The 14,791-nt window shown below is 37.9% G+C and overlaps 1 protein-coding gene across 1 annotated transcript in view; it reads right to left on the reverse strand.

The window, feature by feature from the left end:
* Positions 1-1,088: 1,088 nt before the first annotated feature.
* The window catches only part of RASSF3 (Ras association domain family member 3), a 72,668-nt gene continuing 58,965 nt past the window's right edge, over positions 1,089-14,791 (reverse strand). The window contains exons 2-5 of the mRNA XM_030548833.1: positions 11,468-11,575; positions 6,681-6,948; positions 4,501-4,616; positions 1,089-2,526 (exon numbers count right to left, since the gene is read on the reverse strand). Coding sequence (XP_030404693.1) covers positions 2,377-2,526; positions 4,501-4,616; positions 6,681-6,948; positions 11,468-11,575 — 642 coding nt within the window. The 3' untranslated portion in view covers positions 1,089-2,376. The remainder of the gene's footprint in view (positions 2,527-4,500; positions 4,617-6,680; positions 6,949-11,467; positions 11,576-14,791) is intronic.

Consider the following 14,791-nt stretch of genomic DNA (forward strand, 5'->3'; position numbering starts at 1 on the left):
AAATTAAAGCTGTTGTAGTAACCAGTATGTAAAAAAAAACAAAAACAGTCTGAATAATTAACTGTGGACTAAGACAAAATTAAATACAGTAAGGTTTTTTTTCCAAATTAAAACTTGTAGTGCATAAGACACTGATTGAGGTTTTGGCTAACGCAAATGAAGATGCCCACTTTAAAGACAGATAATTTAGTTCAAGTAAAAAAATTCACATATCTATAAACTACAGACTCAAACAGTGTTGAAATCTGAAGAACAAATGGTTCAACGTTAACTATTATCTAATGATTACATTGTTATGGGTAACACTACATAAATTAAGTGGATGTTAATAGAATACCCATCCATATGCTGTAGTATTTATAGAAAAACAATGTTAACAAAATGTAAAAAGTACTCCCTGAACCATTGTGGTAAAGTGTCTCAATTTGATGATAAAAGTCCCACATGCCCTACGTTACATGTGAAATAAAATAAAAACAAACAAGATATACCATATATATTTTTATAGTTAGTCCTACTTTTTAAGTTCTCTTAACACTTTAAAATGTATGATTGTCTTGATGCGTCTGCAAAAAATATTCCTCCCCACCCCCACCCCCCAAAAAAGGAGTTGTCCATTACTAAATAAAGGAAACAAAGGCGCAATTATGTCAAATTCATATAAAGAATAGAAACAACTTGGAGTTTCACAGAGTATCCACTAGGTGTCACCAAAGTGTCAACTACTCCTTGGGAATTCACAATGAACATCTTTACAGTAAGAGAAACAATTGCTGTTCTTGAATCGTCATCACTATCCATTTATCCATTTGTTTACTAGCATAAATCCTGATCACCACCACCACCACCACCCCCTATGTGGTTCTGACTAAAACTTGTCAGTTATTCAAACCTTCTTCATGCTTTTATTGCACACCCATTTCTTTGGTATCTTTGAACGTGCTTCTTTAGATAAATATTTCTGAAAGAATAATAATTACATTTACAGTAAAGTACAAAATTTTATTTTGCTACATTTTTTTCCTACTCTTAATCAAGGAAATCAACAGTGTACAGAATTTGGTAACTAGCTGTTGGACCATTTTTTTAAAATATAATTAGTAGAAAAAAATCTAATCATCAGAACTGGAGTTATTAAGCCATTCATCTACAACATGACCAATATATTCTAATTCTCTGCTTCCTTGGAAATACAAACAAGAAATTCTACTTCTCTTTAAGTAAACACACTAGTGAAGGATGCTTTCATGTCTCCATAAGATCGGACAATTTCAAATTGTCCATCCTAAAAAATGTCTCTTTGACCTCAGTTGAAAGATCTGATTTCAGTTAGACCAGTGTACCTGCATCTATATTTCTAATCTAGACATTCAGTGACCAATTAGGTGTGGGTGTTCCTTATAAAAATGAGATATACTCACTATCTACGTTTCAAAATTCAAGCAGGTAACAGCTCATTAAGTTCGTTGCACATCTCAAACCACACGTTTTCACATGTTTAGGAACTAGCTTCTCCAATATAGGCAATTTAATTTCACTAATATTTAGCTTCCTTCCTTCCTTCCCTTCCAGTACTTGTATTAATTATCCTCATTTCTATTCTAGTGAGAATGTACACAATTCTAAAAACTTATTCACAATATTAGAACATCCTAAAACTTTTTTTTTACAACTACTCACTATAAAAAATAAAATTCCATTTCTTCTTCTATATTTGTATTTCCACTCTACATCAATCTTCCATCAGCTATTACAGCACTTCCTCAGCTCTTGCCTTCTTTTCAACTTGCTCTTTACTTTCTCCAGTAAGACTACTTTAAAACCTTCCACAATTTCACAGAACCTCAAAGGTTTTGCATCCCTTCCACCTATAACTGTTTTCTCACAAATTATACAGTAAATATTTGAAAACAGAAAGGTAGTGCAAATCTATTTAATCTCAAACATAGTGCTCCAATCTGATTTTTCTTCACGCATGGCTAAGCTGTTTTATTAATTTTTAAAATGATCAGTTTGCACTTCCTTACTTTTAAAGCTATCATTAATATTAAAGCAAATAATAAAAAGTGGTAAAAAAATTCTTATTTGTTAGCATCCTAGGTAACAGATTCAGAGCTTACACAAAGGCAACCTGGAAAGCCCTCTAAGGCACAATAGGGGGTTGCAAATTGATGTACAGACAGGTAGCATTCCTTACTTATAGGTGCAAGACTCTAAGTGCCCTGATTTATGGGTCTAAATCTACAGAAAAGCACAAGTAACCCTTGCTTCACAAACCAGTCTTCTGAATAAAGAAAACTAATCTTTGCCGCTGTTCTGTACGTTTGGGTTTGGCATGCTCCATGGCATTTTTCCTGAGTGTTCTTTGGCCCCACTTTAACCTGGTTTCCACACCCCACCAAGGGCTTCTTCAAGTTTGTCTTTGTAGGCTGCATAACGCCTCTTTAAGATCTGTAGTTGCTCATCTTCCTCTTTGTCCAGTATACGCAAGAAGTTCTGCAGTTCAGGAAGGCTAAAGGCTTCCCACTGGCATGAAAAAAAATGGGAAAGACTGATATAGTGAACCGGAAATACACAAGTTACTCAGATTGTATTTTTAAAGGGACACTGTTAACTCAAAACCTATTCTGCATCAAGAGAAGAGCTAAAAATAGTTTTTCATACTAGGCTGGAGGTCCCTCCTGCCAACTTCTATGGTTTTTTTTCTTTTTTAAATTTTTCTCTTCTCTGTTCTGTGAGGAACAATGGGGAATCTAACTACACATGAAGTGTCTGCAAATCCACAAAATAAACACAATGGGGGAAAAAAAACAGAAAAACATTTCTCTACACTCTTCTATAGCACTATCTGTAACAAATAATACATTAATACAATACATTTCCAGACACAAGACCGAGTTATAATTTGATGGTAGCCACTTAATCCTAACTAAGTCAATGAATGAAAGTTGGAACTAAGTAATTTCATCCACATCCTAATAATAGTGTTACTGTATGGCAGGGGTAGTCAATAGGCAGACCATGGGCCAAATCTGGACCACCAGACACTTTTGAATTGACCCTAGAATCTTTTTATTTAATTATTATTGTTATTTTTTTAATTATGTTTACTGGAGTTTGGACCTGGACTATACCTTGATCAAGAAACATGGACCTTGACAAAAAATAATTGACAAATTGGTTTTTGTACACCACATAGCAGGAGTAAACACAAATGTGCACAGTTAAAATAAAAAGGAAATATAAAGTTAAGTTCCCCCTACAGAAACGTCAACTTGGCCACGTTACACATATTTATAAATTTCTATCCCTGTTTTTCTTGTAGCATACATTTTGACAAATGGCAATATACTATAAACTATACAGAATGTGCAGAGTAGCAGTTAATGTTGCTGTATTTACATTAAATTTCATGCTTACTGACGATTTAAATTACAACTTGGAACTTTCAAAACATTGCACTGACAGAGAAGAAAATGAAATGCAAAAACTCCTTTTTTAAACTGTCTGATGCTTAATAATATTAATATTGACATGGTCCCAAGTAGGCTTTGCACTTCACATCTGACGGAGGTAAAAGGATTGGGAGGGAAGAATTCCAACCTTTACAGTTGCTGTAGTTGTCTGGTTAACAATGGTTAACAGTGGGACTATTCCTGTGACTAGAGATACACTTGTCCCTAGTTCCTAAGCATTTCCAATTGTTGATTCCCAGTGGGATATGCTTTGGAGGTGAGGGTGGAGGAGATTTTGTTTCAATGAAATATTTACAAATCAGAGTGATGCAAACCATTCCAGTAGTTGCCTAACAGCACCAGCCAACCTCCTGACCAAGTGAGGCAGGGAAAATGTACATTGTGATGTCACAAAGGGGGTGGGGTTTTTGATTAAATGCTGCTATAAATGTTAGATACCCACGTATGCTCACAAATGATTTACACACTAACTTCAATACTCAATTATCATAATTATATAATTTTATTATCCAACCACTTATTTTAAAACTTGGTTGTGGATGTACCGTACTTTGAGGACTATTTAATTTCAAATTTCAGTAACTTTTTAGTATTGGGGGAGCGGGAGTGTTTGTTTTCAAAACGGGAAGTTTTTCTCACCATTGCGGAACTCAAAACATGAAGAGATGTTGCTCATCCTTACCCCGTACTCCCTCCAAAAGTATGTATTCAACCTTGAACAGAGCCCAAGAATAGAAAAATTCAGCCCAAGGTGAATTGTTCAGAAAGGTGTCTCTCATGTGAAAGGGGGGCAGGGAGGGGTCTAAAACGAACACTCTTTTCTAGCTACACTGCAGTACTCACTGCTTTAATATTCCATGCTTGAAATAACCTGCATAGCTACTTTTGGTCAGTATTTCACAATTTTGTGTATAGTTATATAGACACTAAAATGGATCATCATGAAAAGACACTTTGGAGAGAGAGAATGAGTGTATTTAACAGATCAGTGAAGCTAAACAAAAAAGACACAGATGTAACTTACCATAACCTCTCCAGTTTCATGCTCACGCAGAACAAAACTGAGTGTTTCTGTGCTGGGACCTGCTACCAAACGCAGATAGAGGGGATGTTCTCTGTCTGAGAGCTTGCATGTATAAACTGCAGAAGGGAAAGTTACAATTATTATTCAGTTTTACAAATAAAAGGTCTCGACTATTAATAGAAAGTGTGCTAGGGAGCAAAATCTTTAAAAAACAAACAACCCACTCTCCACCCCAAAACATACACTTGTAGCTACAAAACCTTTGCACTGCTGGGGAGATTTGTGTACAAACAGCCGTTGCTGGGAAGACTGAGCAGAATGTATTGGGCATAATAGAGTGCAATGACTGACACTCAAAACTGAATGACCTGGCTCTTAGCCAACATTAATATTTATTTTAATGTATATTCAAAAGAAACAAGAAAAGAGAAAAAAAACCCAGGAGTATAATGGCACATAAGAAGAATAGACACAAATGTTTTAAACCTGGAAAATTAGCTGGCAATTTGCAGAGTTCCTTCCGCATCACCATTCTATGCAGGGTGCCCAAGGGCACAATGTGGCTACAGATATTTCCCAACCCCACCCATCCCAAGGATCCTTAAGTGACAGGAGAACAAACACAGGGCATAAATCTTGTAGAGCGAAGCAAGAGCCTTCCCTCCACTTCCATGTCTGTATGATGGGGGCCCTACTTGAAAGCTATAGGATTGGATCTTCTGGCATTTTGTATTTTTGGTCCAGTTCTTGCTGTGGCAGGTCACCGCCATTAGAACTTCTAAAGAAAAGGCTTCAGTGAAGGTTCCACATACACTCTCAGACATGCACATTGTCTACAAGACAACACTGCCTGTTTAGATGGAATGACTGCTGGCAAGAAGTGTCATATTTCAGCTGGCTGCTGTCATTGTCAGTTCAAGCAGCTGGATTCCAAGTGTGAGAGCAAGAAGCTGACAAAATGAAAATGCCCCTTGAGTATCTATTTTTGCTTTTCATTTGGCACTTCCTGATGTACATGCACTCTTAGCTTTTAACAGCACTTAATGCAAGGAGAGATTCCTGTGTGTACAGGTTAACTAACCCAGGAGAGAATCACATCAAGCACATTAAGAGCTGAAAAAACACCTGTTACATTCCAGCAGAATGTTACCTTTGAAACTCTACTGTGACCTATTTTTCAATATCACCAAGCATAAGTCAAAAAACATAAGACATTAATATTTTCTGTCTTAACACTGAGCCACATTGTAGACTGTAGGTGACAGTATATAGATGCCTATTCATTTTTGCAGCATTAGCTATTCAGCTAAACCAGTATTTTAAAAGAATAAGTTCATATAACTATCCAATTCTTCTGCATGCTTCCTCCAATTTATTAAACATTATCTCGGTCTCATCATAAATCTCAGCCAGCTACCAAGTACATCTCCTCCAAGTCCCAATTTCTAGCAGATATTCAATCAATCCATTTCACTGCACCACCAGGATCCACCATTATGGAAATCTACAACTGCCTGTACATTGCAGCCACCATAACTCATGTCTCTACTACCCACCCTAGCAACCTCACGTTCGCAATGAGAAGTATCTTTGATGAGACTAGTGGTCACCAAAATCACTCTCTGGATCCTCCTAGATAGGAGTGAAGCCACCTCAGAGTGATTCCCCACTCCCTTCTATGAGGGACCACAGACAAACTGCAAAGTCCTATTCCCACACATCACCTCCCCAAGAGAGACTTACACTCCCATCATACTATTACCCATTCCAGCAAATCCTTATTTCCTGTAAGTATAATTATAAAACAACAAATACCTCTCCCTTTATATATTCTTATCCCCTTATGTCCTTATTCCCAAAACATCTTACCATCCATTACCTAAACCAAGATGGCTCTACAAAGGAACAAACCCCAGGGCCTCACTCCTCAGATAATAATGCTCTCTCATCTTACTCTCCAAACACCTGAAAAACAGCCAATCCCGCCCACCCCCCACACACCCCATCTCTCACAGAACACAAAATAAGAACCTGTAACCTGAATTTATGGAAATGAGAGAGTTATCGTCACCTCTCCCGTATCTGCCCTCTCCCATCCTGCTTTTCTCCAACACAGCTATAGTACACCTCCCAACCCTTTGCCCATTCCAACATCAGAAGACAACAAATCTAAATTATACCTTGATCTTCCTTGTGACAGCGTTTATAAAGTGCAAACTTGGCAGGGTTGTCAAACACTAAAAATTTTTTGAGCAAGGCCTCAATAACTTCACGAACAGTGTTAATGCTGCTTATATGAAGCTTATTCACGTAGCCTGGAGGCAAGTAAAATGAAGTCTCATTGTTATTGTGAGCATGCTCTCCTGGATTCACAGAAGTCTGCACAGTAATAGGTCTGTATAGTTCCATCTGAACTTTGATGAAGCCAGTGTAAGTCCCATTTGAGTTCTGCAGCAGGAAGACAAGCACAATATTTTATAAAATTAATAGTGACCTATTTATTATGACAGCATCAATAGGAATAAAGTACAGATTGCAATGGACTCTTCAAAATGTGTTATGATACCTGAGGCAAATATTTTTTTTTGTAAGAGTCAGTGTTTTACATAGCCAGACACATTCACCTATTCCATGGCTGCCACAAAATTCACTTCAGTTTTTGGAATTACAGTTGAATTCCAAGAGATCTAGATAAGCATCAAGCAAATAATCTTATGAAAGCTAATGGTGAATTTTCAGTCTTGGTAGAAAAATTAAGCAACCATCTCACCAAGCTACCAACTGATGATGGAAACAGGGAAACAACTGCAGAGAGAGAGAACTGGTATTCCCAACAAGCTGTCAGAGCTCTGCTTTAGCAGGTTACAAAGGGGAGATTCCACTACTGCACACAAACAATTAATCCATCTTTTGAGCTCACACTGTGGTTAGTTGGGGAAAAAAATGATATAAGTTTGCAAGATACTGGCTTGTTATTTTATATTATAAATGTATTATTCATATTAGTCAGGAAGCACGTGAGATCTTGTAATTCAAACTGTGACCTCAAATTAACCTTTACAATTTATAACACAGATGTTAGAAAATTTACAATATTTTACAAATGAAAACTTGTTCAATGGATTCCTTACATTTTAAATATAAACTTTTTTTTAAAAGCACAAAGGAAAAAAATTAACTGGCTTGAGAAAAGTGCCACTGAAAGACTCTGTATGAAAGAAGAATAAAACCAAAGCATCTCCTTTTTACCTATCCTTCTTCCACCTATTTCACTTGTTCTATGGTATACTTCCACATGAAACCAAATTTAAACTAGAGAGAATACATTTTGAGATTGTCAAACTAGTATAGTCACAAATTCGCCCACAAACACATTCATACACTTTTTTAAATTTAAAATAGGCAGAGTTGGTAGCAATTCCTAATATTAAGGTTGCCCAACATTTCCCATTACAAGACCCTGTTTTCAGTTGCTTATAACTTTGCCAAACCCACTGTGAAACTCACTGGGAAAGCACACCCATCTGTTCTCCCTTCCCCCCTGCTCTACATGCTGGTCCACAAAGGATGACATTCTACTACTGCTAGCAGTTACTACATTAGCTCAAGTAGCAGGCGGATGAGTGTGTGTGTCTGTCTGTAGGTTCCAACCCTGCTAATGACCCATGTCAACATGGTTGAATTTGTTTTTTCCAATTACGTCTTAAAAAAAAAAACTAGGAAAACATACATACAGACAGAGTTAAACGAGCATCATTAAGGTAGCAAAGTCAAGCACTCAACAATTAGGAAATGCCACAAGTTGCCGTACATCCTTAATTTGGCCCCCTTGTACATATGTATTATCTTACAGTCTTTAATTACCTGATTATATCCTGTTTTTTCCACAGGATCCCTGACGGACTAGCGGTGGGAATAAGTCCAGGTTGTGTGATAAAGGACGCTGTTGTCTAAAAGTCCCCTACCTCATTTGTTGCCGAAACTGGAAGGTGTGTAGTAAATGAAGCAAGGGTTAAGGTAGTTGAATGCTTCTCTGGAGCACTGGATTCTATTCCTGCTTCTGCTGTAGAGTTCCTATGGGATGCTAGCCATGTCATGTAAGCCAAAAAAAACTACACATAGGTGGTCACTAATTGTGTGTTCATTTTCCAGGGGTCTGACTTGAGACCCTGGGGTCCGATTTGCAGAAGTGCTGAGCTCTCACAGCTGTAATGGAAGCCAGTGGGAGCTGTGCTTTGAATACGTGAAGTGCTATATAATGCTAATGACGTACTCCGAAAAGTCGATTTCAAGGTGTCTCAAATGGGGCATCCAAAATTAGTAGGTACTTGTGATCTCTCTGTGCTTCAGTTCCTCATCTATAAAATGGGGATAATATTAGTCCCTCACCTCACGGGGGAGTTGTGAAAAATACCTTCATTAATATTAGTGAAACAGATACTATAGTGATAAGTGCCACAGAAAAGCCAATGAGGAAATGAATAATTCTATTCAAACCCTGCTCTGAATATAATGTGAGTAAATAAGGCTTGGGGGCCAAACAAAATATTGAATACCTGCTCATTAAAGACTGCATAATGCATATGCACAAGAGAGTTGAAATTCTGGCATTTCCTAGCTTCTGGGCACTAGACTTTGCAACCAGAATAATGTTTTTAACAGAGTTTCTGTTTGTAATATTATATATGTGCAGATACATTTGCATACACATTATATTAAAAGCACACTCTACAATATAACTTTGCATACCCACTGTGACAAAGTTCCTCCTCTACCTAGGTGGGTCCTGCGCTTGTTGGCAGATTTGCTCACCTCAGTGATCTTCCCCACAGTCTGGATCAACTCCTCCTGTGTCTGATCAGGAGTTGGGAGGTTTGGGAGGAACCCGGGCCCGCCCTCTACTCTGGGTTCCAGCCCAGGGCCCTCTGGATTGCAGCTGTCTATAGTGCCTCTTGTAACAGCTGTGTGACAGCTACACCTCCCTGGGCTACTTCCTCACGGCCTCCTCCAAACACCTTCTTTATCCTCACCACAGGACCTTCCTCCTGGTGTCTGATAACGCTTGTACTCCTTAGTCCTCCAGCAGCACAGCCTCTCACTCTCAGCTCCTTGTGCCTCTTGCTCCCAACTCCTCACATGCACTTCCTCTCCTCTAGCTCCCTCCTCCCTGACTGGAGTTAGCTCCTTTTTAAACCCAGGTGCGCTGATTAGCCTGCCTTAATTGGCTGCAGGTGTTCTAATCAGCCTGTCTGCCTTAATTGGTTCTAGCAGGTTTCTGATTACTCCAGTGCAGCCCCTGCTCTAGTCACTCAGGGAACAGAAAACTACTCAGCTAGTGACTAGTATATTTGCCCTCTGCCAGACTCCTGTAACCTTGGCGCACATTTATTTGGAGTGCGCCAGGTTGCAGCCCCTGTTCCGGCTCCTCTTGAATATTTTATTGCGTTTTTGGTTGCACTTTCCCCCTCACCTTTTTATCTACAAGCTCCCCATCCGTGGCCCCACGAAGTTGCGGGATCTCCTTATCAACCTCCTCTTAGCCCTGGCCAGACTAGCCATCTACAACACCAGGGAGAGGAGGTTGGCCGACAGGATTTCCTGCGACTGTAGGGCCTATTTCCATTCCTCCGTCTGTTCATGCATCCGGGCAGAGTTCCTCTGGGCGGCGTCCACTGGCTCCCTTGACGCCTTCGAGGAGCAGTGGGCGTTGTCTGGGGTTCTCTGCTCGGTGTCCCCATCAGGTTCCCTTAGTTTAGCCCTCTGACCTCACTCCCGATCCTGTTTTTTCATTAGTTGTCCCACGTAATTACTTGGTGTCCCAGACCTGTGGGTCCTCCCCTTAGGCTGGGAGACTCCTGTACCACACTGTACCCTCTACCAGACTCCTGTACCACACTGGCCTGGGTCTGTCACAATACATAACACAATGTCACACACAGTTGTGCAATGCTTAAAGCTGTGATTGTCAAAGGGGGTTAGATGCCCAAATTCTATTGCAATTCAATGGGAATTGGGTGCCTAATAGACTTACCCCTTTGAATATCTCAGGCTAAACGCTTATGCTAACCTAACCAATATGGAAAGTTTCTTCTTGTAATTAGTTCTGAAAACAAGTAATTAGTCAAATGTTACTGCGTTACAGGGCTTTTGGCAACGTGATTTTACAAGTATTAATTCCAAACCATATGAAAATACATAACAAAAATCAGTTTAGTAGATAAGGGTTGCATATATAAAGTAATTTAGAATGTAAGAGAACTTCTAAGTTTGGATGTACAGTACATCTAATGGAACATAAAAGAATCTGACAATTTATACATAGATTGAGTTATAACATTTTAGCCAGGTAAATATGGATTTTATTAATAAACAATCACAGAAGATTTAGAAGTTAAGAATCAGTGTGCATCTTAACTTCTTTATTATGTAAAATATTTATTTATATTCTTATCACACTGAAAACCTACTTCTTAAAACCATCCCCAGAAATCAAACTTTCTGAAATTAATGTAAAAAGTGTCATAACTACAAGAGTTATTTTTGCTTGATTTAACATATTTGGGTGCCATGGTAATGTAGTTTTATAAGAGACATACGTATAGACAGTCTGATAAAAATAAACAGCCATATTCTCCCTGTGCTGGCTGTACTGGTATAATTGAGAGGTGGAAGGAATCCATTTATTTATTGACAGTTGAGCGTATTTTAAACATGTTAACTTTTCACAACACCATGTACAGGTTTGTGGTTTCTACCCTTATCCTCTTAACCCCAAACAAATGAGGGCTGAAAGTGGCTTAAATACATTTCAGGGCTAAGAAATGGCCCTTTTCCTGTAGTACACTACAAAGTCATTAAGCCACAGTTGCACATGAAAAATGCTAAAGACAAAGTGACAAATAATGCATTATATGAAGTTACATTCAGCTATTCAATTATAAACTATAGAGTTCTATGTGAATCTTACCAAGGTCATCTTTAATTTGTCAGTACCAGATGAATTATAGTTTTGAATCTTCTCTTTAACTTCGTCTTTACTGAGATACGTGTGGGTTTCTCTCTCTTTCTGAACATCCTAGAACAAAACAAACATTGGCAATCTTAGAAAATGCAGAAAAAAACAACAGTTCATTTACATTCTAGGCCATGAGCAAACAGTGCAATCAATCATTACCTTACACAGGCTCCATATACAACAGTTATCCATGCAGTAATACAAAGATCTAGCAAATGAGGTATGTCAAAAAAGCTGCTGTGCTGATATAAACAGTTAAACTGACACACCCAAAAACACATGTCATTTTTTGCCAACTATTTTTGTTCAAATATTTATTATCAGTATGCAAAGCAGCTCAACTAATTTCATGATTAGATTTTTTCATTTCAATGCTATGTAATATTTTCCAGTCAGTACAGTATTACATTTAAGGCATAGGTAATTAAAAGAAATGATCTCTACACAAAGCAGAAAAATATATAAGAAATCCAGTACCTGATAAATAAGTAAAATCAAGAATGTATAAGTATTGGAATATGGTTATCTCAGCATTCATCAAGTTATAATAGTCTATCTTCCTGCTTATATGATACATCACAAGTATGCATCTAGGCATATATTGCTTCTCCAAATTCAAGTTTTTTGTTGTTTTTTTAAGAAGCCCCTATCAGTTTTTCAACTGTTGTCTTTACAAGCGATATACTGATTTTACATGCCACTGTAAAACCAATCCTAAGCATTGGCTATTATCCAAAAAAGCATTTGTTCCCAATCCACATTACTGCAGCAAATCAGTATTATAAATACACTCAGATTTCTATCACTTGCATGAACACCATATATAGTATGAAACTGATTCAGCTCTCAACTTTAATGATTTAAGACCTCTCTTAGGAGAGGAATACATTGGCTTGGAAACATCTGGGTACCTCTGAACACAGGAGTACTCATTCACCACATGCAAAATGGTCAAGGGTCAGTATTTTAGATTACCCATCCAAATGGACCCTGGAGGAGTTTGGCCTAAGAAAAGGATTTTCCAGACCTCAAAACCCACTCCTATAACATAATCTCTTTGAGACTTCCCAGCACAGCTGGCAGGCATTTCAATTTGCCAGAACTGAACCCTGTGACATCTCCTCCCTGATCACTCGGTTACAGACCTAAAAGTCGCAATATTACAACAAAAAAACTTCAAAAACAGACTCCAACAGGAGATTGCTGACTTGGAATTAATTTGCAAAATGGACAGCATTAAATTAGGCTTGAATAAAGACTGGGAGCGGATGGGTCATCACACAAAGTAAAACTATTTCCCCAAGTTTATTCCCTCCCCAATCCCCATTCCTCACACCTTCTTGTCAACTGCCGCAAATGGACCATTTTGATTACCACTACAAAGTTTTTCTCTCTCCTGCTGGTAACAGCTCACCTTAACTGATCACTCTCATATGGTAACACCCATTGTTTCATGTTCTTTGTGTGTACGTTTGTATATATCTATATACAGATATAATCTTGCTACTGTATTTTCCACTGCATGCATCCGATGAAGTGGGCTGTAGCCCATGAAAGCTTATGCTCAAATAAATTTGTTAGTCTCTAAGGAGCCACAAGTCCTCCTGTTCTTTTTGTGACAACACTGTGTCTGATGCAGAGCTATACATTTTTGCTTGCCAGAAAGCCTATACAAAGCTGAGAGTTTTAGATTCTTTACTATATACATGAATAAAGACACATGACTCCGCCATCCTCCCTACAGCTAAAAAAGATGTGGTCTGAGCAAAGGATTGGAAACAAAGAACTCCCAAACTCTAATCCTGGCTCAAATACTAACTTCCTTTGGGGTCTTCGATAAGACAATTTCTGCCTCAGTTTCACCATTTGTAAAATAAGGATACCACTCACCTTAGATATGAACATTACAGGTTTTTATTATAAGAATGCTATTAGTCCCTTAATTACAGCATTTTTATCATGAAGTTAAAATATTGTGGCATAGTGACCAACTCCACTACAAGCAGGACCAAACCACCCGGAAGTTTTCAGAATCAAGACTCCCCCCTCTCACTAGAGAAATTAAAAATATTTATCATCCTTTTATTTTTTCCCCTCCTGTAGCCTGTTCCTAGAAAGCAGTAAGTACAGTAATACTTAGCACTTTAATATAATGCTTTTTATTCCCTTACTACTTTAGGGACATCTATAGTTTTGCAAAGGGTTCCCTTTGTGCGAAAAAAATAAAATAAAAAAACAATTTTTTCTTTAAAATAAGAACTAATTTGTTGGAGCAATTTTAATGTTTAGAAATTATTAAATATAAAAGATTGTAGCGATATTACATGTGTAGCAAATAATAAGAATTTGAAAACACCAGCATCCTAAACATTATGGTTTTTGTTTTAAATTTTAAAAAAATATTTGAGGCAACTACTGCACCCTCAATTTTCATCCCATTACAAAAGATATGCTATGAGTAGATAACGGTGTATTCTGCAATTATTTGGCCACAGAACTGTGCTCAGGAGCAAGCACCTGCCACAGAACTGTGCTCAAGAATCTAAACTTAAATTTTAAAAAAGTTTCTAGCCCTTATAGTTGTGAACATGTTCTTCCAAATTGGCACTGATTCAGACCCATATTCCTGAGGGGTAGACAGTCTGAAACATTAGCTTTGAGAGGTGTGAACTCCCTATTCATCTCAATAGTGGAAATTCAGAACACTAATAATGCCATTTGAAAATCAGAATGTGTAATTATTTTACTGCTGACTGTTTAGCAGATACTTCTAGCTGATGTGTTTGCCCATTGTTGTTGCATGCAGTCATGGATGGGGAAGGAGGGAGTTGACCACTGTCAAGGATTGCTGCATCACCATCCAAAACTACTGTCCAGAGGAGAAAACAACAGGGAACAGGAGGGAAAGAAAAGATTAATCCGCCTTTTCCCAGTGTCAAAAGCCTCAACCCATTTATCTGGTTCCAAAACCAGCTTCCTGTTTCCTTGAAAGGGCTACATAGATCATGGAGGGCATAATTTGGCCTGCAGAAATGCTATTAATGGAGATAACGAAAAGAACCCAACCTGCCTTTAACAGCAAAGGGTAAGCGTGCAGGGCTGACAGTTGGGAAAAAAATTATCTATCTGCAATCTGAGCAAATTTGGTATAGACATCAATGAGACAATGAATAGGAAAGCCCATAAAGCCATTTTAGACAGTGTGTTTTATTTAGGGAAGAACAAGACTTTAATCATTATAATATTCATTGCTATTTTCATATGAAATTACTCACT

This window comes from Gopherus evgoodei, chromosome 1 (genome assembly GCF_007399415.2).
Source record: "Gopherus evgoodei ecotype Sinaloan lineage chromosome 1, rGopEvg1_v1.p, whole genome shotgun sequence".
Taxonomy (NCBI): Eukaryota; Metazoa; Chordata; order Testudines; family Testudinidae; genus Gopherus; species Gopherus evgoodei.